The sequence below is a fragment of the Acomys minous genome (genome assembly GCF_964271855.1).
Source record: "Acomys minous genome assembly, chromosome: 12".
Lineage (NCBI taxonomy): Eukaryota > Metazoa > Chordata > Mammalia > Rodentia > Muridae > Acomys > Acomys minous.
The window spans coordinates 25,444,670-25,471,272 of NC_140493.1; the positions used below are offsets into that span (position 1 = coordinate 25,444,670).

At 55.3% G+C, this 26,603-nt stretch overlaps 5 protein-coding genes across 14 annotated transcripts in view; 4 read left to right on the top strand and 1 right to left on the bottom strand.

The window, feature by feature from the left end:
• The window catches only part of ARHGAP39 (Rho GTPase activating protein 39), a 96,982-nt gene extending 91,845 nt beyond the window's left edge, over window positions 1-5,137 (top strand). For all 5 annotated transcript variants that reach the window (XM_084750870.1, XM_084750869.1, XM_084750872.1 and 2 more), the window contains 5 exons: window positions 1,442-1,515; window positions 2,063-2,262; window positions 2,917-3,008; window positions 3,588-3,757; window positions 3,916-5,137. In XM_084750870.1, coding sequence (XP_084606996.1) covers window positions 1,442-1,515; window positions 2,063-2,262; window positions 2,917-3,008; window positions 3,588-3,757; window positions 3,916-4,110 — 731 coding nt within the window. In that variant the 3' untranslated portion in view covers window positions 4,111-5,137. The remainder of the gene's footprint in view (window positions 1-1,441; window positions 1,516-2,062; window positions 2,263-2,916; window positions 3,009-3,587; window positions 3,758-3,915) is intronic.
• Window positions 5,138-5,177: 40 nt separating this feature from the next.
• On the top strand, window positions 5,178-6,669 carry LOC311579920 (UPF0598 protein C8orf82 homolog). 2 transcript variants are annotated; one of them, XM_084750971.1, is made up of 3 exons: window positions 5,178-5,487; window positions 5,828-5,876; window positions 6,074-6,669. In XM_084750971.1, exons 1-3 carry the CDS (start codon window positions 5,326-5,328, stop codon window positions 6,520-6,522), a joined length of 660 nt encoding a protein of 219 aa, XP_084607097.1. In that variant the 5' UTR covers window positions 5,178-5,325; the 3' UTR covers window positions 6,523-6,669. The 2 variants fall into 2 exon arrangements, with proteins under 2 accessions (XP_084607097.1, XP_084607096.1); XM_084750970.1 differs by having other exon boundaries at window positions 5,284-5,496.
• Window positions 6,670-6,709: 40 nt separating this feature from the next.
• LRRC24 (leucine rich repeat containing 24) lies at window positions 6,710-14,145 on the top strand. The gene is made up of 5 exons (XM_084750884.1): window positions 6,710-6,939; window positions 10,593-10,840; window positions 11,042-11,320; window positions 11,462-11,630; window positions 13,126-14,145. Exons 1-5 carry the CDS (start codon window positions 6,843-6,845, stop codon window positions 14,058-14,060), a joined length of 1,728 nt encoding a protein of 575 aa, XP_084607010.1. The 5' UTR covers window positions 6,710-6,842; the 3' UTR covers window positions 14,061-14,145.
• A 246-nt stretch (window positions 14,146-14,391) lies between these two features.
• LRRC14 (leucine rich repeat containing 14) lies at window positions 14,392-19,013 on the bottom strand. Of its 4 annotated transcripts, none has more exons than XM_084750891.1 (4): window positions 18,945-19,013; window positions 16,303-16,656; window positions 15,519-16,103; window positions 14,392-15,423 (listed from the first exon to the last, which is right to left on the bottom strand). In XM_084750891.1, the coding sequence occupies exons 2-4, from the start codon at window positions 16,629-16,631 to the stop codon at window positions 14,856-14,858; spliced, it is 1,482 nt and encodes a 493-aa protein (XP_084607017.1). In that variant the 5' UTR covers window positions 16,632-16,656; window positions 18,945-19,013; the 3' UTR covers window positions 14,392-14,855. The 4 variants fall into 4 exon arrangements, with proteins under 4 accessions (XP_084607017.1, XP_084607016.1, XP_084607014.1 ...); XM_084750890.1 differs by lacking the exon at window positions 18,945-19,013 and adding an exon at window positions 18,607-18,741; XM_084750888.1 differs by lacking the exon at window positions 18,945-19,013 and adding an exon at window positions 18,553-18,689.
• RECQL4 (RecQ like helicase 4) lies at window positions 19,001-26,600 on the top strand. Of its 2 annotated transcripts, none has more exons than XM_084750867.1 (22): window positions 19,001-19,238; window positions 19,322-19,352; window positions 19,440-19,537; window positions 19,698-19,838; window positions 20,076-20,804; window positions 20,885-21,011; window positions 21,829-21,906; window positions 22,018-22,116; window positions 22,890-22,982; window positions 23,061-23,197; window positions 23,503-23,586; window positions 23,658-23,846; window positions 23,925-24,104; window positions 24,179-24,320; window positions 24,403-24,665; window positions 24,785-25,037; window positions 25,111-25,240; window positions 25,323-25,492; window positions 25,566-25,746; window positions 25,832-25,982; window positions 26,143-26,251; window positions 26,340-26,600. In XM_084750867.1, the coding sequence occupies exons 1-22, from the start codon at window positions 19,008-19,010 to the stop codon at window positions 26,459-26,461; spliced, it is 3,738 nt and encodes a 1,245-aa protein (XP_084606993.1). In that variant the 5' UTR covers window positions 19,001-19,007; the 3' UTR covers window positions 26,462-26,600. The 2 variants fall into 2 exon arrangements, with proteins under 2 accessions (XP_084606993.1, XP_084606994.1); XM_084750868.1 differs by having other exon boundaries at window positions 19,058-19,239; window positions 19,319-19,352.
• The last annotated feature ends 3 nt before the right edge of the window (window positions 26,601-26,603 follow it).

Sequence of the window (26,603 nt, forward strand, 5' to 3'; positions counted from 1 at the left end):
TTTCTCACACATCCTACCAGCCAAGAGGTGGTAGAGACGGGATAGGCTGCTCTGAGAAGTGAGGTGAGGGCCCTTTCTGTTCTCCCTCAGGACAATACTGAGTGGGCAGGCTTACGTCCCTTCCATTGGTCTCAGACCTAACCTGCTAAGCCACGCCAGGGCAGGGGAAGCACATAAACAGTATTCATCCTTCTAGAACAAGGGAGCCTCCAGTTCTCCAGAAGGTCAGGATGCCCTGAGTAGAATGCTACAGTGCCATCTCCAGCTGGCCAAGGAGAGGAACCAGGGTCTTCTGCCAGGGTCTGTGGATCACTTGGGACTTGGGGCAGATTATCCAAGACTTAAAATTAAACATCTGAGAAACGTATAATTGATTTGGTTAGAAAAGAACCAGTTTTACCAGGCGTGGTGGCGCACTCCTTTAATCCCAGCACTCAGGAGGCAGAGGTAGGTGGATCGCTGTGAGTTCGAGACCAGCCTGATCTACAAAACGAATCCAGGACAGCCAAGGCTACACAGAGAGACCCTGTCTCGGGAAAAAAAGAAAGAAAGAAAGAAAAGAACCAGTTTTACAGATAGGAATTTTACATGTGTATGGGTCTAAGGACCTTTCAAAGGCAAATGTATTCCCAACCTACAACTTGGGGGTCACAGAGGCAGGACCTTTCAGAGGAGGGGTATCCATTTTCCAGAAGCACACATCTGGTGGCTGGTCTGTCATGACCCCTCTTGGCATGTTCTCTTACCTGCTTCCTTCTCTGTTTGCTAGGACCAGGTGGGTGACACTTGACACCATCTACAACACTGCAGTCCCACCAGCTCTGCTGCAGGGACTGGGTCCCACAAAGCCCCTCCCTGAGAGGAAGCCAGGCTTCAGCCCTGCCGTTATCTACCCTCTGGTTAGAGTGCTGGCACACACTGACATCTTCTAAATGCTGTCTTCCACTGAGAGCCAAGCCTGGGTCACTGTCTCCCTGACACTCTGCCCCCAACTTCACTCCCTCCCTCAGAAAGCCAGAGCTGCTCGGGAACTGTGTGTGCCCAGTGCTGGCCAAAGGCACTAGAAGCCTCTTCCCCTGAGACCAGGGAAGACCAAAGGTCTTGCTAGGGTCACCTAAGGAGGAAAGGAAGAGGAGTTTGAAGGCCTGGCGCCCAGGGTGTGCTCTTTCTTGCTTGAGTCCTTACAGGGAAACAGCTTTGTTCCCGGCCTGTTTTCCTAGGTGGCTATAGGAAGGCTGGCAGAGGGATTTCTTCCATACTAGCTCCTAGAGGTGGGGAAAGTGCCCCTTTCTTCTCCTCTTAGGTCTCGAAAGGACTGTGCCAGGGAGAGAGTATGGCCTACTGTCCAGCTTAGGGGTGGGTGAGAGGCTGGCCACATCCCAGACCCCCTACAGCATCACACATGTCCACACCAGACTGACTGCCACCCTTTCTCTTCCAGGGGTGGCAATAAGCACCTATGCGAAGTACTGTTACCACAAACTGCAGAAGGCAGCCCTGACTGGGGCCAAGAAGGTACAGATGCTTCTGGGAGAAGCAGGGCAGGGCAAATGACTCCTCCAGGCCATACCGAGACCTGATCCAGGTAGTGAGGCTCAGGAGCCCCAGCCTGTGAGTGGCTAACTAGGAAGACTTAGGAGACCCCGTGCTCCTTCCCTGCAGTCTCTTTCCCTTCAAAGGGCCCTTGACATTGCTTGGGCCTCCAGCTGAGGAGCAATGCAAATAGGTACTAGACAGGGCATCAGGTAGTCCATCCACCTGGCTATACTCAGCCTCCCAGAGCCCAGGAATAGCCTCCTGGTTGCACTGGCCCCCAACGGCTGCTTACTGGCATGGTAAGATACAACAGACAAATACTGCCGTATCCAAGTCCCCTCCACCTTTCTGTATAGAAACACCCATAATTTAGGGTGTTGCAAATGGCCTGAGACTCCATTAGTGACTTGGGTCAGGCTCTGGGTTGCCCCTGGTTCTGACTGTGCTAAGGCCCAGAGTTAGGGAGAAAAGATGAAGAAAGGAAACAGAACTGTAGCAGGACCTGAGTGCCTGGCTGTTTCCTCAGGGCCTGAAGAAGCCTAACGTGGAGGAGATCCGCCATGCCAAGAATGCGGTGTTCAGCCCATCCATGTTTGGCAGTGCGCTGCAGGAGGTGATGAGCATGCAGAAAGAGCGCTATCCTGACAGGCAGCTGCCCTGGGTACAGACACGGCTCTCCGAGGAGGTGCTGGCACTCAACGGTGACCAGACAGAGGGCATCTTCAGGTGCCTTGCCAACCCCAGATTGTGGGTGGGGAAAGGGAGCCCAGGCGTGCATTATAAATTTCTAATATCAGAGACCATTAGGCCTAGAGGCCATGCAACCAAAAGAGGTAAGATGGTAGCCCTCCCATCCATAGGAGGCGGGCTGGCTGTGTCACCCAACCAAAGACAGCCAACAGGGTCCAGAAGTTGCCTGGATACCAGCAAGGACACCCCCTATAATAAGAGCCTTTGAGGTGACATGCAGCTGACCAAGCAGCTCAGCAGTTCATCCTCCTGTGTGAACAGGCATGTGACAGGCCCTGCCCTGAGGGTGGCACTTGCCCATGCAGTATCAACCATTATAATGACTTGTCTGTCAGGACCAGGGAAGCCCAAGCCCCCAAAGGACAAGCAGAGAAGCCAAGAGCTGCAAGTTTGGGCTTTAGTGGCCTGCAGGGGGAGACAGCTGCACGGAGAAGCCAGCAGAGCCCATGAAGGGAGAATGGCCAGGAGGACCCATATCACTGCCCCAAGCGTATGGGCAGGGTGCCCCCAAAAGAGCAGCAAAGCCCCACTCACCCTGCCCTGCCTGAGAGAGCTGGTCAGTTTGGTGGGACCTTGAGACTTTCTGCCACTCCCAGCCCCTCTGCCTGAGACATGCCCTGTGTTGTCTAGGGTCCCTGGTGACATTGATGAGGTGAACGCCCTGAAGTTGCAGGTGGATCAGTGGAAGGTGCCTACAGGCCTGGAGGACCCACATGTCCCTGGTGAGCCCCAAACACACTTACACGGCTGGGCAAGTGTGGCCCAGTCTTGAAGTTTCAAGGAGTTCCCAGGTGTTGGCCTGCATGCATATCCCACAAAGTAGATGGCCATTCAGGTCAGGGCTCCTGTCCAGTCATCCACCCAGGATCACCCTGTGCATCCATCTGTGGCTGCATCTCATCCTCCTCCCCAGGGACCTACCTCCTGAAGTGGAGTGATGGACCCGTCAGTATCCTGGGCATTGCCCCTCCAGAACAGCCCAGCCCACAGCTCTTAGGGCATCTTTCAGAACTGCATAACCCTTTGTGAGAACTTGTTTTGTAGTCATCCTGGGCAGGGACGGACACACACACACACACACACACACACACACACACACCATACCTCCAAATTAATCCCAGGTTCTCTAGCAGCTAGTGCCTCTGGGATCTGAGTTTAGCCTCAATAGCTTTAGCCAGGAGGACCCTTTCCATCCTGCTCCATGCCCTTCCACACACCCTGTGTTTCTGGTATGGCCTCTAGTGGATGTTTAGCTGAGGGGCCCCTAGACCAAGTTTACTCTAAGCGGCTTCCTCCCTCAGCATCGCTGCTGAAGCTGTGGTATCGGGAGCTGGAGGAGCCCTTGATTCCTCATGAATTCTACGAACAATGCATTGCGCACTACGAGAGCCCGGAGGCCGCCGTGGCCGTGGTGCATGCGTTACCGCGCATCAACCGAATGGTGCTGTGCTACCTCATACGCTTCCTCCAGGTATGCGTACTCTGGATCTGATGCCACGCCACGCCCACCTTTGCATCCTACCCAACCGACCTTCCACTTTGCCCGCCCCTGCCCCAACTCATCCCTTAAGAACTAGGCCTACCCTCCACTCTGCTCTCTTCTTCCCCCTCCCCGGTCCCCTCACGCAGGTGTTCGTGCAGCCTGCCAATGTAGCCATCACCAAAATGGACGTCAGCAACCTGGCTATGGTGATGGCACCCAACTGCCTGCGCTGCCAGTCGGATGACCCGCGTGTCATCTTCGAGAATACACGAAAGGAGATGTCCTTCCTTCGAGTGCTCATTCAGCATCTAGATACCAGCTTCATGGAGGGCGTGCTATAGCACTCAGGCTACGGACACCCACTAGGGTGACACCCGGGGAGGTGGGAGGGAAGCCCCAGTGCGAGGCAGCATGCCAGGCCCCGCCAGATGCCCGTCCTGCCCCGCCCCGCCCCAGGCCCTCCGGGGCAAAGCAGCCGCGCCATATCTCGTGGCCAGTTCCTGCGGGCACCGCTCCAAGGTCGCAGGCCAGCCCCGAGAAGTGCCTTCTGTTTCCCGGAGCCAAGCGACACTGCCCTCCTGGTTGGCCGAAGCACATGCCGCGTTGTTCAGTGCAACACGACCTCGTCCCCTCTTCAGGGCAGTCCTCCACCAAGGCACCCTCGCCCTGAGCCCTCCAACCCTAGTCTTGGGGCCTGAAGGAGAGTTAGAGGCGCTTAAAGAGCAGTGCTGGTCACCACTAGGATGCGGTCCAGTGCCATCGGCCCAATGCCTAATGAGTCTTTGTGCAAGGGGAGGCCCCAAACCAAAGCCCTCTGTAGTATGGCCAGGGCAGGCAGGCGTTCTTGGGGCGGGTGGGGGAGGGCAAGAGAGAGGTTTTGTTTTTATGGTTTTTCGGGTTAAGTCCAGAATCTATCCCGTACCCATCCTACCTGTGTATAAAGATATAAATAGGCCGACAGATGTCAGAACTAAGTTTGCTAAGGACATAGTTTTAACCAGATGCTATTTATCTCTTGAACTGCCCTTGCGGTCCTCGCGTTGAGCAAGTTAGCACCACTCTCCTTTGACCTCGCGGCCTCTGACCAAACTCCACACCCGGACAGAGCGTGGATGGGACCCAGACTCGTCTGCGTTTTCCATTCTGGAATCTGAGTTCCAGCAGTTGTCAAACTTCATTTCTCCCGTTTATATAATATATATATTTTTAGAATTTTTATTTATTAAAAACAAAACTTCCGCCATGCTGAGGCCCGCAGCCCTCTAGGGCGGATTCTGGACCTCCTTGGCAGCCTGGCCGCAGGCCCTCCCTCGGGCGTGTGGACCGAGGTGACTGGAGCTCCGTGTGAATAAAGTTCAAGTGCACACACTCGCTGTTTTGCCTCGGGTTACTTCTAACAGGGCGAGGTGGGGAGGAGAGGAGGTCCGGATCTACACAGCGTAGCTTCTTCCGGGGGCGGGGCGGGACACGGGGCCCCGCCCCCACCGGACACGTGCTGCCGGCGGAACCCAAAGCAGCAGGCACAACGCTGTGTGACCTGTTTCCGGTGTGGAAGGATGTGGCCTCCTTGCAGGGCCGTGCGTAACTTGGCTCTAGTCTTGGCGAGGGCACAGGGAGCTCGGGCCTACAGTGTGGACGAAGGTGTCTCCTACACACAGGGCCAAAGCCCGGAGCCTAGAACCCGGGAGTACTTCTACTACGTGGATCACCAAGGCCAGGTGTGCCTGGTGTGTGACCGAGGGAGGCCGGCTTCGGGGGGGAAAGGCTTAGGGGCGAGACCTAGGCGTGGATGCCAGGTGTGGAGCCCCCGCTGCACGCTAGCCCGGCCTAGCCCCAATCCCAGAGCTGGATGCTCGCGATGGCGGGGACACCGGGCAGCGAAGGCCGCTTTAGGAAGGGGGGCGGGGCAGCTGCCACGCTGGGAACCTTCCTGCGGGTGTGGCGACCCTCCAGGGCCCCTGCTCACGCCCCCTTGAACACATTACACGCCAGGGCACGGACAGGGGACACAATGCTAGGCTCAGACTTACGGCCGCTGTCTGTCCCTTCTGTCTGCAGCTCTTCCTAGATGACTCGAAAATGAAGAACTTTATCACCTGCTACAAAGGTATCGCTTGCTGCACTCCTCCTTCATGCCTCTCTCCCTCTGCCCCTCGGGGCCTCGGCTCCTTGGCAGGGAGGGAAGCCCCCAGCCTCAGCGGCGGGGACGGCTGTGTCGTGCCAGCGCCGCGGTGCCCGGGAGAAGGCGTCCGTCTGGGAGGCTTGGCCACCCAGCGTGGACAGCGCTGCCTCTTGTTCCCACAGACCTGCAGTTCCTGGTCACTTTCTTCTCCCGTCTGAGAGCCAACCACAGCGGGCGCTACGAGGCTTCCTTCCCCTTCCTCTCGCTCTGTGGCAGAGAGCGTAACTTCCTGCGCTGTGAAGACCGGCCAGTGGTCTTCACGCACCTGCTGGCCCCCGACAGCGAGGCACCCCGCCTCTCCTACTGCGGCGGCGGCGAGGCCCTGACCGTGCCCTTTGAGCCGGCTCGCTTGCTCCCCCTGGCGGCCAATGGGCGCCTGTACCATCCGGCACCGGAGCGCGCGGGCGGCGTGGGCCTAGTGCGCTCGGCCCTGGCCTTCGAGCTCAGCGCCTGCTTCGAGTACGGGCCTGGCTCACCCGCGGTCCCCTCTCACGTGCACTGGCAAGGTCGCCGCATCGCCCTAACTATGGATCTGGCCCCGATGCTACTCGCTGCCCCGCCGCCGCCCTGAGCCTCCTGCTGGGGCTGGGTGGGGAGGGGTTGGGCAAACACTGGGCTCTGTAGTATTCGCAGGTTACCCCTCGGCTCCCGCCTTACAGGTTTACCTAGACGTCCCCAGTCACCTGCTGAGTGCGCGTGCGCGCAGAGGTGCGCCCAGGGTCACAGCAGGTTGGCGCTGTCCAGGGTCCTGGCGCGGTCCCCTGCTATCCTCTTCCCCCACAGAGGTCCTCTCTCGGCCACCTCTAACCCTTTCACCGGCCTTGCATCCCACGGATTGGCCTGCGCTGGTCACGTCAGGCTGGGCGGCAGGCGCAAGGCGCGCGTGGGTCGATGCGCGTGCGCGCCCACCCTAACCCCCCCCCATCCGCGTCGCTTCTCCAGTCTTGCCGCCGCAAGCACCGCGGGGAGTCGCTCACCACTGGAGCAGGTGAGGGGGGGGAGGATCTTAGCCCAAGGTCACCGTGCTTGGGGGCGGCATCGGGGACCCCTCTAGGTTCCGGCTGCTGCACCTAGGAAAGGTCATACGGTCTGCCAACGGGAGGGGATGGAAACCACGCCTTCTATGAGCAGAGGGGCCTCAGATCCACTGGCGCGGGAGGGGCGGCTAGGGGGAGGTAGTGCTGGTTAAAAGCGGCGGGTCGCAAAGGCTGCCAGAAACCTTAGCTGGGGCTTTGCACTGAGCCCTGGGGAGGACATAGGGCTCCTCCTCTCCACCCTCTTCCTGCCTAGATCGACACCCCACTCCTGCCCAGGATTAGGGGTTCATGTCCTGTTAAAAGGATTTCTGGGCTTATCTAGTAAGGGGCCCTTATTTGTGTCGTGGCTGTCTTGCACATCTGGGTTTCTTGCATGAGCTGCAGCTCTGATCTCTAATGCACACAGCTCAAGGCTTTGCTACTGAAGGCTGGACAGATGCAGGACAGATGCACAGGCCTGGAGCCAGGGACCAGCCAGTCATTCGTGCTCCGGGAAATTAAAACCAGAAGCCTAGCAAACGTCCCACTTCTTGGGGCTCCACCTGTCCTGAAATATCTAGGAACTGCCTTTGCCTGCACCGAAGCTATTCCATTAAAACATTACTGCTGTCCTACCTCATCTCTATTGACTTTAAATGATCAATTAGTGCAAACATTAAAAACAAAAACAAAAAAATAAAACACCAAAGCCACTTAGTATAGTTCAACTTGACTCAGAGCAAGAAAACCTGGCGAATACGCAGGCATTAAGACAGTAGGCCATGCCAAGTGGAGCTGGAGAGCAGTGCACCCTTGGTCCTAGCTTTCTTAACCTCAGAAAAGCAGGTGTCTCAGCCTTGGTACCACGCACTAAAACTGAGCTCGCTCTGCCCAGAACTGGACTCCAGCCCTCCTGTCCCTAGGCTCACAAGTGCACACAATATTCCTCTGCAGAACACATCTCTACAGTTTCAAAGGTCAGTGCCCACATGTTCTGCTAAGAAAGCTGGATACCCAGTTGGGATGCTGGGAGTGTGACTCGGTGGTATATTGTGTGCTTAGCGTGCAAGAGAGAAGAAAAGAAAAGCAGCAGTTGGCGACCTAAGTTGTCCTTCCATATCCCAGCCAGGACACATACCATCTATTCTAAAGACAGAGGCCCATGTGGAACCAGCTTGGAGGGCGGGGCACAGGCTCTGAACTGATTTTCCTACTGTTTGTCTTATCCCTCCGTCCTCTAAAACATTACCTGAGAAAGCTGGCTGTGCTGGCACACGTCTGTACTCTTGCCTCTTGGGAGCATGAGCAGGAATATCTCAAGTTCAGGTGTGGCGTGGGCTATAGCAAGACCCTGACTCAAAACATTATAAGTAATGGCCAGGGGTGGAGGCTCCGGTCTTTAATCCCAGTACTAGGAAGGCAGAGGCAGGTGGATCTTTGTGAGTGCAAGGGCAGCCTACTTTACACAGAGTTTCAGGACAATCAGGAACACAAAGAAAGAGACCCTGTTTCAAAGGGGGTGGGCTAGGGGTGGAGAACTGGCTCAGTGATTAAGAGCACTGGCTGCTATTCCAGGAGTCAAAGGTTCAATTTCCAGTACCCACATGGTGGCTCCCAAACATCCTAGCTTCAGTTCCCAGGGGATCTGATGCTCTTCCCTGACTTTTGAGGGCCCCAGGTATGCATGTGATGCGCGTGCGTGCACACACACACATAGAATAAGTAAATAAAAGAATTTTTTTTGAAATGGTTTATTTGTGCCCTGTCTGTCCTGGGCTCACTTTGTAGCTCAAACTGGCCTGGAACTCACAGAGATCCTCCTGTCTCTGCCTCCCAAGTGCACTACTATACCTAGCTAAGATTTTGTTTGTTTTTTGAGACATAGTTTCACTATGTAACAGCCTTGGCTGTCCTGAAACTCTCTCCATAGACCAGGCTGGCCCCAAACTCACAGTGATCCTCCTGCTTCTGCCTCAGCGGCACTGCTCCTGGCTGAAATTTTTGTTTGTTTGTTTGTTTGTTTTTTCCAAAGACAGGGTTTGCAGTGTAGCCTTGGTATCCTGGACTCACTTTGTAGACCAGGCTGGCCTCAAACTCACAGAGATCCACCTGCTTCTGCCTCCCTGAGTGCTGGGATCATAGGATGCACCATTGCACTTGGCTGAGTTTGTTGTTTGGTTTGTTTTGCTTTTAAAGAAAGAAAGAAGCAGCTAGGCATAGTGCCATAGGCCATTTTAAATCTTGGTACTTGGAGGCAAAGACAGACGTCTCTGGATTTGAGGCTGTCATAGTACACATAGTGAGTCCCAGGCTAGCCAGAGAAACAGTAAACCCTGTCAAAAAGGAAATAAAAATATGAATTACCTGAGAAAAGGCCTAACTCTAGGTAAACATCCACCCACATCCATCCCTACAAAGGAGGGTCATGGGCCTCCCCGGTCTCTTGTGACAACCATTTCTCCCTAAACCCTCCTCAAATCATGACAGAGGAACCAGAAAGTGGAGTCATACAGGTCAAAGTCATGTGTTGGGGCACAAAGAAGGTTCTGCTCAGTGCTGAACTTTATGCTGATGGCAGTGGCCACAGAATGAGACCAAGGGGACATGCCTGCCCACAGCCTGCTCTTAGGGCCCATGCCTGCATACCTGGGCCCTGGACTTCACAACCCAGGCAGTTCCCAAGCCTGTGTTACTTACTGTTGCATCTGAAAACCAAGGAGAGCCTGTCCACGAGGTAAGGTGGGGGTGTCACCCATTGGAGAGCACAAGGCTCTCAGTATAGGCATAGGGAGAGGTCTCAGGTGAGGTAGGAACCCTTAAAGAAAGATGATTGTTTTTGGAGCTTTTTAAAACCAGTGTGTGCGTTCATGGGCTGGGGGATGGGGAGGTGATCGTGCCCACGGAAGTCAAAGGACACTTTGTCCAGTCAGTTCTCTCCTTCCACCTTTTTTTAAAAAAATTCATTTATTCATTGTGTATACAGTGCTCTGCCTGCATGTACACCTGCAGGCTGGAAGAGAGCATCAGATCACATGCTAGATGGTTGTGAACCACCATGTGGTTGCTGAGAATTGAACTCAGGACCTCTGGAAGAGTAGTCAGTGCCCTTAGCCTCTGAGCCATCTCTCCAGCCCTCTCCTTCCACCTTTATGTGGGTTGGGTAGATGCAGATGCAGCCCGGATCACCAGGCTTGCCAGCCTTTACTTGTGTTGGCATCTATCTCCTGAGGTATAGCGTTTTGGGGGTTTGTTTTGTTTTGTTTGCTGTTGGTTTTGTTTTGTTGGGTTTTCGAAACAGGGCTTCTCTGTGCTGCCTTGGCTGCCCTTGGAACTCACGCTGTAGAACTCGAGCTGCTAGAAATCTGCCTGCCTCTGCCTCCCAAGTAAATTTCAGGATTAAATGCTGCACCGGCACTGCCCAGCCTCTGAGTAGGAAATCTTACTAGTCCAGCCAGACTGGCCTGGAACGTATAGCCTACGCCTGGCCTTGAACTTACAGGAATCCTGCGGCCTCAGCTTCCCCAGTGTTTAGGTTAAGAGCAAATAGTCCCACCGAACCTGGCATCACAGCCCTGCTCATGTGCTAACTGGATAATGTTAGCACTGGCTTGCTAACCTGTTTCAGGAGGCGCATCCCATCCGGCTCTATTCCCTGGGGAAGCCACAGCTTCTTGGTGGGGCTCTTCGGAAATGGCCCCAGGGGCCCCCGTGCTGCTGCTGCTACTGCTGGGGTTACTGCTGCTGCCTTTGCTGCCTGGACTCCCGCCCCGCGCCACTGGCTGTCCCGCCGCCTGCCGCTGCTACAGCGCCACGGTGGAGTGCGGCGCCCTACGGTTGCGCGTCGTCCCACAGGGAATCCCCCCCGGGACGCAGGTGGGCACTGTGTGGGACTGGGGGGCCTTGCATTGGAGTAGTTAGTGGGCTACAAATGCCCACCGCTGTGGAGGAGATTGTATGAACGTCAGAGGTGCAGTGGAAGGTACTTAGGGTGCAGAGGTAGGCAAGTGGGATGGGATGCTCCACGGGAATGGGTCGTGCCCCACAGTGAAGTAATCTCGTCTCCACAACCTTCAGACGCTGTTCCTGCAAGACAACAGCATCGCGCACCTAGAGCAAGGCGCTCTAGCGCCGCTCGCTGCCCTCCGCCACCTCTACCTGCACAACAATACCCTGCGGGCGCTGGAGTCAGGTGCCTTCCGCGCACAGCCGCGCCTGCTTGAGCTGGCGCTCACCGGCAACCGGCTTCGGGGACTGCGTGGCGGTGCATTTGTGGGCTTGGTCCAGCTGCGCGTGCTTTACCTGGCTGGAAACCAGCTAGCGAAGCTGCTGGATTTCACCTTCTTGCACCTGCCGGTGAGCGACAAAGGCCAAGTGCGGGATCTTGCTGAGATACCAATAACCACCCTACTGGCGGGAGTGGTTAGGGGGTAAGAAGTCAGCCTTGCCTAGCTTCCCATGACCCTTTTTCCTGACGATCTGCTGTCCCTACTTCAGCGACTACAGGAGCTGCATCTCCAAGAAAACAGCATTGAATTACTGGAGGACCAGGCCCTGGCTGGGCTTTCCTCCCTGGCCCTGCTGGACCTCAGCAGGAACCAACTGGGCACCATCAGCAGAGAGGCCCTGCAGCCTCTGAGCAGCCTGCAAGTCCTGCGCCTCACAGGTAACTCTTCTTTGGCAAGGGTCTCCTCTGGGTCCACAGCTGCCCCTGTAAGAAGCAGCAGGCTTAGGTATACGAGGGGCTCCTATTGTCAGCTGTGGTAGGAACAGAGCCAGCTCCACACTGTGGCCACATCCACCTGGGGAGTTCCCTTTCATCTTTACAGTCCCTGACTCAGGTAAAACCAGGTTCTTTACATCACTGCAGAAAGTAACATTAGAATAAGACAAGGTGTAACAGAGTTGGAGTTTATTAAAGGGACATTAACACATTTGAGACACGAGGGTCCTACGGAAGGACACACCCAAGAGCACTGGGGTAGGCTTTACAAAGTCACAAATAAATGTCTTTACAATAGCCATATATACTGGTTTTTGATGGCTTCAGAAACTAACCTCAAAAAGGCCTGTTAAAGAATCTAAGTGGACGTGGTGGTGCTTGCCTTTAATCCCAGCACTCGGGAGGCAGAGGCAGGTGGATCACTGTGAGTTCAAGGCCAGCCTGGTCTTCAAAGTGAATCCAGGACAGACAAGGCTACACAGAGAAACTCTGTCTCAAAACAAAGCAAAAAATTAAAAAGAAAGAAAGAAAGAAAAAGAAACCCTACGTGAGCCAGGCGTGGTGGCACAAGCCTTTGGTAGCGGCACTCACGAGGCAGAGGAAACTGGTCTACAACATTTGAGTTCTAGGACAGCCAGAGATACCAAGGGAAAGCATGTCTGGGAGACAAAACAAATATATGAGCTCACAGGGCGGTTCCTATGCATTTGGACAGGCTTACAAGGGACAGTGAATCCCTGGAAACAAGAGTTGCTGGGAAAGATGCCCTTACTGTGATTCCCCCAGAAATTACCTACAAAAGGAGGAAGGTTATTCTTAAGGATGTTTAGCCTTACCCATGGTTCACTGCTATTTTAACATTGAGAGGCTTCGACCAGATTCTGTGGGGATTAGCATCCCTTCCTGAGCACTGTAATTCCCCCGTCTGGCTTCACTGTGGCAGCCCGTGGGCATTACCTTGCAGGGGCACACCGGAATGGCCAGACTTGGGAAGGGACCACAAATGCTGGGAGAGTAACAGCTCACGCCCCTTTCTAAAGAAGAAAAGTACAAGTTCCACAGAGTAACTTAACAGAATTGAGGGTCTTTTGTTTTGCTTTTCAAGACAGTTTCTCTGTGTAGCCCTGGCTGTCCTAGAACTCTCTCTGTAAAGAACTGAGACTCTTCCAACTTGTCATCAGAGGGGAGGGAGGAAAAAAAACGAGAAGGCTCATTAGACAGCAGGGTTCCAAGCGGTTCTGGAGTATGCGAGGATGTGGAGGCTTGCCAAACTGGAACTTCAGACTGTTGCTTTTTCAGGAGCATGGAGGAGGGAAGAGGTGATAAGAGGGAAGAGGTGATAAGGGCGTGGAACTTTCTAGGCATCTCTAAGAGGTGGGAAAGGGCTTGTCTGGATTAGCAGGACCTATCTACCTAGGCTGTATTCTGCCCTACACAGAGAACCCATGGCGTTGTGACTGTGCCCTTCACTGGCTGGGCTCTTGGATCAAAGAGGGGGGCCGACGGCTGCTGAGCTCCAGAGACAAGAAGATCACATGTGCAGAGCCCCCACGCCTGGCACTGCAAAGTCTACTAGAAGTATCTGGAGGTAGCCTCATCTGTATCCCTCCCTCTGTGAGTGTGGAGCCCCCGGAGCTCACAGCTAACCTAGGGGAGGACCTGCAGGTAGCCTGTCAGGCATCAGGTTACCCACAGCCCCTAGTGGTGTGGAGAAAGGTGCCCCAGCCTCGCGATGGCAAGCCGCAAGCGCAAGCCCAGCTGGAAGGTGGCTCACCAGGCCTGGGCGGGCATGCGACCCGGGACACGGGCAGCGGCATGCTCTTCCTCACCAACATAACACTGGCTCACGCAGGCAAGTACGAATGCGAGGCCGCAAATGCGGGTGGCAAAGCGCGTGTGCCCTTCCATCTGCTGGTCAACGCCTCCCGGCAGCAGTCACAGCAGCCACCCGCCCCGAAAGCCCCGGCTGCACGCCCTGTGGCACATGAGTCTCAGCACGAGGCAGGTAGCATGGCCTTCCGAGCCCTGGGCCTGGCAACGCAGACAGCGATCGCAGCAGCCATTGCGCTGCTGGCGCTCACCGCGCTGTTGTTGGCAGCCATGATCTGCCGACGCCGGCGGCGGCGGAAAAAGGTGCCTGCGCCGCCGGGGGAAGGCACGCTGTTTGTCAACGACTATTCGGACGGGCCTTGCACTTTCGCACAGCTCGAGGAGCTCCGTGATGAGCGCGGACATGAGATGTTCGTCATTGACCGTTCCAAACCCCTGTTTGCAGAGATACCGCCTGAGGAGCCAGCGGAACATAATCCTCCCGAGGGTGTCATGTCTGGGCTACGCCTCCCTCCACGTGTAGCCTATGAGATCCATTGCTGAGCCTGCGCGCGTCAATGACGTGAGCACTGGGGATTGGCCAGTGCAGCTCCGCGCATGCTCAAAGTAAAGTTGACGCCGCGCTACACCGCCTAGTGTGTTGGGGCTGGCTGGTATGGAGTTGTGGGTCTGTGAATGTGGGGGCTGTGGATAAGGTGTCCCCAGGTGCCGGCTCTGGCGATTCACCCTGGCTCAGGGCAGTAAGAACAGGGGATAACCTAGTGAGGAAGTTGCACAGGAGATTTGAGTGACATTTGACAACTGGCCATGATAAGACAAGACTAGAAATGCGGGCAAGTCTTTCCTATCCAATTAGGTCAGACACACATACACACACCCCAAAAAAGGCCATAGATTCACGTTTCAGATACTGCACGTTTGTACCTTGCTCACACCTTCCAGAGGCAGGTAATGGCGCCTCGGGTGCCAGGCAGGGTACACAGTATAAGGCCCCAGACTGCATGGGGTACTCACAAGACACCCTGAAGCCTATCACCCTAACATCTACCTCAATGCACTGCACTCCTGCTAAGGGTATGGGATGTGCCCAGGAACTACTCTTCTGCAGAGCAGCTGCAACCCAGAAGAGCAATCAAGTGCAGCCATACAGAGCAGGGGAGCACAGGCCGGACATACCAACAGTCAGCCAGAGACTGGGGGCAGGTGAAGCATACTGCCCAAAGCAGAGGTGACTGACTCAAGGTATACCCAGGAGCAAGGCAAACTCTGCAGAAAAGCCTTTGTGTGAGGCCTTCTGCAGATTCCCAAAGGCTTTTGACCTCACCAAAACCCTGGAGATCAGAGATTGAAATAGTCTGCAGCCAGCCGCCCGTAGATGTCTGTGGTCCAGAGTACATGGGCGCGGCCTGAAGCTAACAGCAGCTGGTGCAACTCAGCTTCCACACGAGCAAACTTCTCCTCATTGATGGAGGCTTCCAGAAGGACAGAGGCAGGCGGTGGCCAAGGCAGGCCTTCATAGCAATCCACAGGGAAGGGGTGCACCACAGTGCGTAGCTCAGCCTGTACCACAGAGTCCCGAAGCAGCTCTTTAAGTCCTGCCATAGACAGAGGGTTGCCATAGAGACCAAGGTAGCGGAGACTGGCACAGCGAGTCAGGGTGGGCAGTGTGGCCAGCAGCTGGGCGTCAGCAAGCTGGCACTCGGTCAGCTCAAGATGCAGCAGTGTGGGTGCTACTGCCTGCAACAGACCCTGGAAAGGTATCAACTGGTTGCCTGACAGGTCATTGCCACTCAAGTCCAGCTTTTTGAGGTGGGCAGCATGGGAGCTCTGAGCCAGGAAGCGTAGGTCCTCAGGCAACAGTGCACAGAAGGCCAGCTCAAGGCTTTCCAGGGGGCTCTGTAGGGTGCTGCAGGGACAGAGGGATTACAGAAGGGTCATGGGCAAGTAGGCCAAGGAGAATGTCCTCACAGAGAAGGGACAGCAATAGGACAGTCCACTCACCTTAGCAGTTGGTCCAGCCTGCCTGAGAGGAGAGAAGAGCCCATGCTGAGCTCCCGAAGACAGATGAAACGGCCCATCTGGGCGAGAAAGTAGCGAAAGTTGTCCTCACCGTCCACGGAAGGCTGCCTGGAGTCCCCATGCACGTAATGCAGCCTCAGGCTGCCTAAGTGCTGGAAGCGGGCCACGTGTGGGATGATGACAGACAGGCCTCGCAAGCCCAGGTTATTGAAGCGCAGGTCTATTCGGCGCAGGCAGCCTGCATCTAAAAGCTGCAGCAAGGCCACAGTGTTGCGCATGGGTAGATCTTCAGCCCGGAGGTCCTGGCAGCAGAGCCGCAGGGGGCTGTCCACACTGCTTTGGAGTGCCTCGCGAAGGAATGTGTAGGATGCCCGGTTTACCCGAAGGTCTACACGGACTTCCACAGGGACGGGCGACAGCCCTCGCTCAGCAGCCCCACCCTGCTGCTGGGCGATACACGTCCTGGCTACAGCTGCCGTGCAGTCCCACATGCTCATAGTTCCGGGGTCCTGCTCCACCCCATCATCCAGCAGACCAGTCATATCCAGTACCCGCAGCGCATGCTTCCTGGAGCAGGGATGGGCAGAGGCAGGGAATGAGGGAGAAAGGCCTCCATCCCTCCCAGCAGCCTTGTACAGAAGCAGCAACTATGACTACTCCCATCCTGAGCTCTTTCTAACCTCAGAACTACAGTCTAGGGCCACTCAGGGAACCCTCGTTGTACCCCTGGCCTGTGCCCCACCCCATCCCCCAGATAAATGCGTACCTGCAGAGAGGCTGTGTGCCAGCCTCTGTTTCTGGAGTGTGAATGCGAGCAGTGAGCCCCAGGATCACAGCCTGCATGCTTTCTGTGCTGAGCCGCTCCTGCAGCAGCGCTCGGCTGCAATGGGCACACTCTTGCAGCAGCTGCTGGAAACTAAGCAGCGGGAAGGGCCACGTGTGCACCAGCTCACGCAGGACAACTGTCTTCTTGTCCATGAAGGCCACCTTGAACAGCAGCGGGAAGAGTTCTCGGGGCAGCAGGGGAAGGGCCTGGCAGGCAGCCGGCTGACACTCAAGCACCTGACGTGTGCTGAGAAACACAAGTGTGTGCATGGTGCTGGCCTGGGCACACAGTCACCTGCAGGAGAGGGTTCTTAATTAGTGAAGACAAACCCGGGGCCAGTATCAGGCCACACCCTCTCCAAATCATCAGTGGTACAGAAGCCCATCAAAGTATCTGACTTGGAGTTGACAGTCAGAGGAGGAGAGCTGCACAAAGGAACGCTTCTTTTCTGTTTGGCTTGAGACGGGGTCTCATGGTTATAGCCCAGGCTTGTCTTGAACTTGTGGCAAGCAGGTGCCATCACACCTGGTTTGGAGATGTGTAGAGTGGACAGAGGACAAGCCCATACCCAGGGGCAGGAGAAACAAAGCTTAAAGAAGAACGTAACTAGTGTAGCACTGTCAATCATCTGCTTGCTTGTGTGTGGCCTTCGGATAGACAGCTGCTGCTCTGCAGGGCCTAACACTGCTATTTTAGGCCTCCCAAATCACAAATATGACTCAGAAGTCCAAGCTGGGCGGTGGTGGCTCATGTCTTTAATCGCAGCACTCCAGAGGCAAGAGGCAGGCAGATTGCTGTGAGTTCGAGACCAGCCTAGTCTATTTATCCATACATAGTAACATGCTAGGCTCTCCCCAAAGAGAGAGAGAGAGAGAGAGAGAGAGAGAGAGAGAGAGAGAGAGAGAGAGAGAGAAAGGAAACAAGGGGCTAAGCAATGTCTTTTTGTATAGTGCTTGCTGAACGATCGTGAGGACCTGACTTCAGATCCTGGAACCTACGTAAAAGCAGGGTACAGATATGAATGGCACACATCTGTAATCCCAGGCCTGGGGTCAGCAGAACACAGGAAGATCCCTGGAGCTTGCAGTCTGGCTCACTCAATACTTGAGTTCTAGCAAGTTTGGGTGTTTGATTGTTTGTAAGATAGGGGGTGGAGCCAGGCGGTGGTGGCACACACCTTTAATCCCTGCCCTTGAGAGGCAGAGGCAGGTGGATCATTGTGAGTTCGAGGCCAGCCTGGTCTATAAAATGATTCCAGGACAGTCAAGGCTACAAAAAGAAACCCTGTCTCAAAAAACCAAAAAAGAAAGAAAGAAAGAAAAAAAAAAGAGAGGTGGTGGAGAGGTGGCTCAGCAGTTAAGAGCATTCACTGATCTTGCAAAAGATGCCAATCTGTTGTCTGGAATCACCTGAAACTCCAGGGACCTAATGCAGATAACCCTCTTCTGACCTGAGGGCTTTTGCACACACACAGTGCATACACATATACTCAGACATACACAATTAAGGGAACGTAAATATTTTCTTAGAGTAAAATAAATCCCAGGGCTCTCTTTCCTTCAGTACAAGAACAGTTAGAGATCCTCCACAGAGTAAGCAGTCACAGCCTGGCCCTCCATAGAGATGTGCCCTTGGATTTAAAGAAGCAGAAGCACAGATTAGTAAGTGCCTGGTTCTGGTTTTTTTAAAAAAGGATCCTGAGCACAGATGATGTGCAGCCTTTCAGATCAAGACCGGAAGTGTCAACTCCAGAGACAATGGTTTCCTAGGGCATAACTAGGCACAGAAATCCCCTCTTCACCGAGAAACCATTGTACCAAGTCTTAAATTCATGGGATTCAGAAACATCCGGGTCAGAAAATGCCAAAGTATTCCAGTTGAGAAGCCGCATGCAAACAAAACAAAACACCCCCAAAACCCCTGAGGCTGAATGATCCCTGCTACACAGGGTCGGTAGACTTCGGTGGGCCAAACACCTTACCCTCAGAACCACACAACAGCTCTCACCCTACATATAACAGGTTAGAAAACTATGGCCTAGGCCTTACCCAAAGTCGCAGCATGGGGAAAAGAGGTGAGGAGCAGAAAGGCTGCAGAACCCCGGGTTTGCTAACTTCTCACACCTTGAACAAGTGCTTAAGGTACAAGTCCCTGGGAAACCCCGGGTGACTACGCACGATGGGGCTCTACCTTGAGGTAATACCGCGAGGACTGCCTCGCTGACAGGACCAGCCAATCGAGCACCTGTCATAAGCAACCGGCCTGGCCTCCCAGCAATGGCTGCTTCTGGGTGATGCTGCCGCACGCAGTAGACGCCCAGATCCTTCGAGAATCAAGCCCAGAACTTCAACTAAGCCGGGCGAGCCTGTTCTTTATAGGCCGAGACGGTCCTCATCCGCCCCTAGGTCGCCCTGCGCTTGCGGGGCTCACCCCCGGCCCATCTCCGCGTAGCGGCGCCTCCCGAGACTCCGTCGCAGCCCACGACGATCCCGCCGTCCAAGTGCCCTGGCCCCTGAGGGCTGCGGACTCTTGGCAGCGCTCCGATCCCAGCCCAGCTGTCCAAGCTCAGCCGCCCTCCTCACCAAGATCTCCCAGCCCCTCCACCAGCCTCCCCCTAGCGCCGCGCAGCTCTTTGGCGCGCTGAGATGACGTCACGCACACACACCCCCGCCCCTTCAGGGCCTAGCGAATTGGTCGCCTGGCCCGGCGCCGCCCGCCTCCAGCTCCCATTGGCTAAAGAGCCGGACTTTATAGTGGTGGCGGGTGATTCTCCAGGCCCCGGCTCGGATTGCTATGGATCGGCTCGCGACCGTCCGCGCGCGGCTGCAGGAGTGGGAACGCGCGTTCGCACGGCTGCACGGGCGACGGCCAGCGCAGGTGAGGTGGGGTTGGGGAGCGGACACGGCGGCTAGCGGGGACCTAGGCGCAGCCTGGGGCTGACGAGCTTCTCTCCTAGGAGGATGTGGAGGCGGCACCTGAGGAGACGCGCGGTGAGCAACTGGGCTGGCGGGCCTGGGACGGGGGGGGGGGGCGAACGTTAGTGGGTGTGCGCTGACCCCCGATTCCTGCCTTCCCAGCGCTCTACCGTGAGTACCGAAGCCTAAAGCAGGCAGTGCGTCAGGCTGGCGACGGACGACACAGCCTAGAGCAGTCACTTGCCAAGGCAGCTGAGGAGGTATACTGACCCTTAATCCAAAGTTTGCGGTCAGCGTTCTGTATGGTCAAATGGCAGGAGCCTCGATGGAGCACAAAAAGTTGGGTGGCCAGGCTGTCCCATGGGGGTTAGGGAAGCTTTGAAGGCACACACTGGTCTGGACCGCTACTGTGTACTGCAGGCACAGGAGTCAAGCTGCTGGGGTTCCCACCTGAATCGGGCTGCAGCCCAGAATACACAGTCTAAGCCAAGGCAGAGCCCACTGAGTTCTGTACGGGACTATGGGGAGAGGCTGAAGGCCAATCTGAAAAGCACTCTACAGGTAAGGAGTGGGGGCGGCCTCAGAACCTGCCTTGGGCTCTAGGGTGCTTTGCCAGGGTCCTTCTCTGTCCACCCCCTCCTTATAGAGTGTGTGCGCGCACACAGACACAGGCTATTGTGATAACTGCGCCAGGCACCTAAGAGTGCTCAGGCCTCTCTGCTCTCAGCTTCTTGTCTGTCCCAAACTTCTGCAGTAACCCTGGGTCCGGACCCTACTTGTTTTGTCTTGTCAACCTAGGCTGGGCCAACCCCAAGCCGAAAACTCCGGCCTCAGAAGAGAGCCTTGTCCACAGCGCCCACCCCAAAGCCATCGGACTCAAGGACTGCACCCACCTGTTCAGGTGAACCTAAAGATGCACTTCCCCAGCTCGCTGAGCCGCAGCCAAGGTTAGGCCAGCTCAAGCAGCTTCAGGCATCCCTGAGCCTGAGGTTGAGTTCCCTAGACCCTGGCTGGCTAGAGAGCTGTCAGAACACAGTTTCAGATCTTCTAGAGGTTCCGAGCACCTGTGGGCTTGACCTGGATGCCAACGAGTCACAGCCCTGGATGTCAGGCAAGACGAATGTCGTTGACCCTGGCACCCATTCAGAAGGATCATCACAGAGCCCAGAGGCCCTGAGCCCACAGCCAGCCCAAGCTTTCTCCCGCCGCCCCAAATCTAGCAACAATAAAGACAGGAAGCGGAAAAGGCATGAGAAGTTGGAGGACTTCCCACAAGCACAAGACAGCAGCCAAGCAGGACCCCTGTCTGAGGGAGCTGGGGCCACAGCATGTGAGAAAGGCCCTCCAGGAGCACCTGCACCAGTGAACGTACCTCAGCCCTGCAGCTCCTCAGAGAAGGGCACAGCCCACTTCCACATCTCCCCTAGACCAGCTTCCTTGGACCGAGGGAACTACGTTCGACTCAACCTGAAACACAAATGCTTTGTACGAGCTGGGGCCAACCGAGGCAGGCTTCTCCGTAAGCAGGTGAGATAGGTTGAGAGGAACAGGCCAGCCCTTCCTCTCCCCCCGTCCATTCCTGAATGGTTCTTGTGGAACTTTCCCAGGTATGGAAGCAAAAGTGGAAGAAGAAACGAGAGACATTTGGGGGAAGTGGCCCTGGAGCCACAGTCAAGGACACTTGTTTCCGGTGTGGGCAGTCTGGTCACTGGGCAGCCCAGTGCTGTAAGCCAGGTAAGTCTCTACCATGCCTGTTGGGTCATTTAACCATCGTGGGGTCTAGGAATTACTTATGCCAACCAACAGCTCTACCAACTCTTAACCTGGTCCAGGATCCGCCCTGACCATCCAGGAGGAAGGTGGCAGGAGTTGTGGTTATTTTATCAGTATGGCTTAATAATATTTATTATTAGGCCTATAATTATTACTACGGCAGTATTTTCTAACCCACTAGCAATCAATCAAGACACGGATCTTAGCCAGGCGTGGTGGCGCACGCCTTTAATCCCAGCACTTGGGAGGCAGAGGCGGGTGGATCGCTGTGAGTTCGAGGCCAGCCTGGTCTACAAAGCGAGTCCAGGACAGCCAAGGCTACAGAGAGACCCTGTCTCGGGGGAAAAAAAAAAGACACGGATCTTTTTATATTTTAAAATAGCCTTGGTTCACCTGGGTCAGGGCAGATGCTTCCCAGAGTGGGGCAAGTATGGGATCCCTGCCCCAATCCCATGCCATCTGCTTCTAATAATTTCTATCAAGCTACCTCCCATCCACAATCCCAAATACTTGCTCATATTCTTCATCTGGGTCAAGCGCTTCACTTCCACTTAACCCGTGGCCCAGCCTTCTTCTCTCTTCTCCTCCACTTCTTTCTTCCTCCCAAGATTCTCTCTCTCAAGCCCTGGAACATTAGCTGCGCCTATTCCATTTGCCCTGCCCAGGTGTGATGGCCTTTTATTGGTCAAACAGGTTAGGCTCTAGGCAAGGTACAGTTGGGTCCCAGAGACAGCAAGCAGTAATTAGCATCAAAATACACCAGACCAACCTCCAACAGGCAGGGGTGACAAACAACCCATTTCGACTTTGGAAGAAGTACCACAGAGCACAGGCACCACTTCCTGTCACCTCTCTGGTAAGTGAAAGGGGAATGGGTGATGTGACCAAGTGGCCATTAACGCTAGGATGGGCTCCATCTATTCTGGTACTCCCTCGTCGCGTCGCCCTCTCCTGTCTGTCTAAGCAGGTGAGGAAACAGAACCTGCTAGGCCAAAACTACAAGAGCATCATCTTCCCACCCCGATGTTGCCCCTTTACCCACCAGGGCCCTTGGGACAGGTAGCAGGTGAGTGTAATGGACCAGAGTTTTTCCAACACATGTCTTAGTTACTGTTCTGTTGCTGTGAAGAGACACCGTGACCATGGCAACTCTTGTTTGGTTGTTGGGTTTTTTGTTTGGTCTAAGTTTTGGGGTTTTTTTGTTTTTTTTTTTTTTTTGGTTTTTCGAGACAGGGTTTCTCTGTGTAGCCTTGGCTGTCCTGGACTCACTTTGTAGACCAGGCTGGCCTCAAACTCAAAGCGACCCACCTGCCTCTGCCTCACGAGTGCTGGATTAAAGGTGTGCGCCACCACGCCCGGCTGGTTGTTGGTTTTTGAGACAGAGTTATCCTGTGTATCCTAGAAGTTACCTGTAGACCAGGCTGGCTTCAAATTTATAGAGATCCACCTGCCTTTGTCTCACAAATGCTGGGATTAAAAGCATGAGCCACCTCCACCTAGCAGTCACAACTCTTTTTTTTGTTTTGTTTTGTTTTTCAAGGCAGCGTTTCTCTATGTAGTCTTGGCTGTCCTGGACTCACTTTGTAGACCAGGCTGGCCTCGAATTCACAGCGATCTGTATGCCTCTGCCTCCCAAGTGCTGGGATTAAAAGCGTGCACCATCATACAGGGATTGGCCTGTGCTTTTGGCACCTCAAAACCCACGCCCAGTGACACACTTCATCTAACAAGGTCACACCTCCCAATCTTTCCCAAACAGTTCAACTGGGGGCTAGGCATGCAAGTATGTGAGCCTTTGGTGGCCATTTTCACTCAAGCCACCACAACTTGTGTCCACAGAAACCCCTGCTGAGGTATTCCAGGCCCTAGAGCAGCTAGGGCACCAAGCCTTCCGCCCTGGGCAAGAGCATGCGGTCATGCGGATTCTCTCTGGTAGGTGTGGCTACCTAGGAACTGCAAACAGGCTTTGTCTGACCAATGAGCCTCATCGCTGCCTGTTGTCCTCTCTAGGCATCTCCACTCTGTTAGTGTTGCCGACAGGTGCTGGCAAGTCTCTGTGCTACCAGCTTCCTGCACTGCTGTATGCCCAGCGACGCCCTTGCCTCACACTGGTGGTCTCTCCTCTCCTGTCACTCATGGATGACCAGGTATATGGACAGGCTCTCAGTACCTGGAAAGCCTGAAAACTGACACTTGGGTGCTTTTGTTCTTGAACACAGCGGTGGCCGGCTGACCTCTTCCTCAGGGTGACACAGCCTAACGTCCAACATTCTTCATACAGTTCCTTACCTCCAGGGCTCCCAGTACCAGGCACAGAGGTGGCTGGCTGGCTCTGAATTTTTTCTCCCTGGACCCAGTGTCTGATGCATTTGCTTCCAGAGGGTTGAGGGTCTGAGAGATTTCAGAGGGAGAGATGGTGTTGTGCTGGGCTGTGACAGCATTGCATCTACAGGTGTCCGACCTGCCTTCATGTCTGAAGGCGGCCTGCCTCCACTCAGGTATGACCAAGAAACAACGAGAATCTGTCCTGAAGAAGGTGAGAAGGGCCCATGGATTGCGGGTGGTGGGCATCCATCTAGGCAGCGTTCGTAACCTTCTCCACTTCAGGTACAGGCAGCCCAGGTGCATGTGCTCATCATGTCCCCAGAGGCCTTGGTCGGGTATGGGGCTGGGGGCCCTGCCAGCCTCCCCCAGGCCACTCATCTGCCTCCAGTTGCCTTCGCCTGCATTGATGAGGTCCACTGCCTCTCTCAGTGGTCACACAACTTCCGGCCCTGTTACCTGCGTGTTTGCAAAGTGAGCTTTTGTCGAGTAAGGGTAGAGGTGGACTGGGGCCCAGGTGGGCTAAGTGACTAACCGCTATCCCCGGCTCAGGTCCTTCGGGAGCATATGGGCGTGCGCTGCTTTTTGGGTCTCACAGCCACGGCCACACGAAGCACTGCTCGTGATGTGGCCCACCACCTGGGCATAGCTGAGGAATTTGAGCTCAGTGGGTCAGCCACCATCCCTGCCAATCTGCACCTTTCCGTGTCCATGGACAGAGACTCAGACCAGGTAGGTGTGTGTGTACACACCAGGGACCCTGTCAGAAGCCACAGCCTGCCATGCTCCTCATTCCTTATTGCCAGGCTCTTGTGACACTGCTGCAAGGTGACCGTTTTCGTGTCCTGGATTCTATTATCATTTACTGCACTCGAAGGAAGGATACAGAGCGGGTGGCTGCACTCCTGCGGACCTGCCTGTCTGCTGTGAGAGAGCCAAGGCCTGGAGGTAGGCATGTGCAGGGTTTGGCACCCAGGCCCTTTCCTGTGCACACCCACTGTGGTCAACCATTTGTACGCCTTCTCTACAGGTTGTGGCCCCGAGGCTGTAGCTGAAGCTTACCATGCTGGCATGTGCAGCCAGGAACGGAGACGAGTGCAGCAGGCTTTCATGCAGGGCCACCTGCGAGTGGTTGTGGCCACAGTAGCCTTTGGCATGGGGCTGGACCGGCCAGATGTTCGGGCTGTGCTACACCTGGGACTGCCTCCAAGCTTTGAGAGCTATGTGCAGGCTATCGGTCGTGCAGGACGAGATGGGAAGCCTGCCCATTGCCACCTGTTCCTGCACCCCCAGGTTGGCACCCCCATCTCCCCAGACCTTGCTAGACCCAGGGGTTACATTATTCCTATGTCCCTTCATGCCCACTCGAGGCCCAAGGGCTATAGCTGCATGCATATTGGCTGTCCATGCAGGGTGAAGACCTCTGTGAACTGCGCAGGCATGCCCATGCTGATGGCATAGACTTCTTGGCTGTGAAGAAGCTTGTGCAACGTGTGTTCCCACCCTGCATGTGCGCCCAGAGGCCTAGATCCGAATCCTCACTTGAGGAGACCAAAGAGCACAGTGGCCAACAAACATACCCTATCCTGGGACGGGCCTGCCTGGGCCACGAGCGGGCGCTCCCAGTGCAGTCTACAGTACAGGCTCTGGACATGACAGAGGAGGGTAAGGGCCAGACAGGATGTGGAGTACAGGGAGAGGCTGTCTCCACTGCCCCTAAGTCTTCCTCTGCCTCTAGCCATTGAGACTCTGCTGTGCTACCTGGAACTACACCCTCAGCACTGGTTGGAGCTGCTACCATGTACCTATGCCCACTGCCGTCTGCGTTGCCCTGGGGGCAGTGCCCAGCTGCAAGCTCTGGCCCACAGGTAAGTATATCTCACCTCAGGCTGAGGATAAAGCAGAGAACCAGGGCTGCTGACCACATGCTCCTCTGTTCCTTGGACATAGGTGTCCCCCTTTGGCTGTGTGCTTGGCCAAGTGGCCACCTAAAGACACAAGTCAGGGCAGCAGCTCCTTAGAGTTTGACGTGGTGGAGCTGGCAGACTCAATGGGCTGGGAGCTGGCGTCTGTACGACAAGCTTTCCACCAGCTGAAGTGGGACCAAGAGCCAAAGAAAGGTACGCTCATCCCTACCTCATCCTGGGTTGTGCTGGCCACCTGTTCACCTCTAACTGACACACTTGCTCACAGGTGCACCAAAGGGCACAGGGGTGCTTGTGGAGTTCAATGAGTTGGCCTTTCATCTGCACAGTCCTGGGGACCTGACAGACGAGGAGAAGGACCAGATCTGTGACTTCCTGTATAGCCGTGTGCAGGCTCGGGAACACAAAGCCCTGGCCGGTCTGCACCAAATATCCAAAGTCTTTCGCAGGTGGGAGAAGGAGGCAGGCAGGGCCTAGGCCGCTCACGCCAGCCCTATGGGCAACTCTTGACAGGTTTGTCTGTGTCATCCCCAGTGTGGCCTTTCCCAGTTGTGGCCCCTGTCTAGAGCAGTCCGATGAGGAGCACAGCAGTCGGCTGAAGACCCTGGTCAGCCACTACTTTGAAGAGGAGGAAGAGGAGGAAACTGTGAAGGAGAAGCAGGGCCCAGAGCCTGGGCAGGCCCAGGTAAGCGCCACACCCCTGAGGACAATCCTAAAACCAAGGACACTAACCCCCATGGTCCAAACCCTGGCTGGCTCAAGGTTCCCTGGGCTGCTGGGGCTGTGATTTTATGTGATGAGATGCCATGGAGGCCCAGGTGAGCTCACGTGGTGTCCTCCTGCAGCTCCAGGACTGGGAGGACCAAATTCGCCGTGACACCCGCCAGCTCTTGTCCCTGAGGCCAGAGGAAAGGTTTTCAGGGAGGGCTGTGGCCCGCATCTTCCATGGCATTGGTGAGGGCCACGGGGCTGCCTGATATCAGCAGGGGCTGGGCACTAGAGCCAGCTGAGGCCTCAGACCTATGTTTCTGTTTCACCATAGCAAGTCCTTGCTACCCAGCCCAGGTGTATGGGCAGGACCGGCGCTTCTGGAGAAAGTATCTGCATGTGAACTTCCATGCCCTGATGCGCCTAGTTACAGAAGAGCTCCTGCTGAGAGGCTGATGACCACCCTCCATGGGAGAGGAGCACTACATGACTGAGGCATGAGGCAAGCCAAACTGGCCACTAACTACACAGATGATGTCAGGGTCATCTGCTCACCAAGGCAAGGATAAAGCCATCACTGACTGTTAGACAAAAGCTT

Excerpts from the sequence above, each read along its gene's own strand:
- LOC311579920 (XM_084750970.1), top strand. The coding sequence starts at position 5,326 with ATGTGGCCTCCTTGCAGGGCCGTGCGTAACTTGGCTCTAGTCTTGGCG. Across the intron at positions 5,497-5,827 it reads ACCAAGGCCAGGTGTGCCTG|CTCTTCCTAGATGACTCGAA; the intron begins GTGTGTGACCGA and ends TTCTGTCTGCAG. Across the intron at positions 5,877-6,073 it reads CTTTATCACCTGCTACAAAG|ACCTGCAGTTCCTGGTCACT; the intron begins GTATCGCTTGCT and ends TTGTTCCCACAG.
- LRRC14 (XM_084750891.1), bottom strand. The coding sequence starts at position 16,631 with ATGCACACACTTGTGTTTCTCAGCACACGTCAGGTGCTTGAGTGTCAG. Across the intron at positions 16,104-16,302 it reads GGCACACAGCCTCTCTGCAG|GAAGCATGCGCTGCGGGTAC; the intron begins GTACGCATTTAT and ends TCCCTGCTCCAG. Across the intron at positions 15,424-15,518 it reads AGGCTGGACCAACTGCTAAG|CACCCTACAGAGCCCCCTGG; the intron begins GTGAGTGGACTG and ends CTGTCCCTGCAG.
- LRRC24 (XM_084750884.1), top strand. The coding sequence starts at position 6,843 with ATGCGCGTGCGCGCCCACCCTAACCCCCCCCCATCCGCGTCGCTTCTC. Across the intron at positions 10,841-11,041 it reads GAATCCCCCCCGGGACGCAG|ACGCTGTTCCTGCAAGACAA; the intron begins GTGGGCACTGTG and ends CACAACCTTCAG. Across the intron at positions 11,631-13,125 it reads GCAAGTCCTGCGCCTCACAG|AGAACCCATGGCGTTGTGAC; the intron begins GTAACTCTTCTT and ends TGCCCTACACAG.
- RECQL4 (XM_084750867.1), top strand. The coding sequence starts at position 19,008 with ATGACGTCACGCACACACACCCCCGCCCCTTCAGGGCCTAGCGAATTG. Across the intron at positions 19,839-20,075 it reads ATCTGAAAAGCACTCTACAG|GCTGGGCCAACCCCAAGCCG; the intron begins GTAAGGAGTGGG and ends TTGTCAACCTAG. Across the intron at positions 24,105-24,178 it reads TGGACAGAGACTCAGACCAG|GCTCTTGTGACACTGCTGCA; the intron begins GTAGGTGTGTGT and ends CCTTATTGCCAG.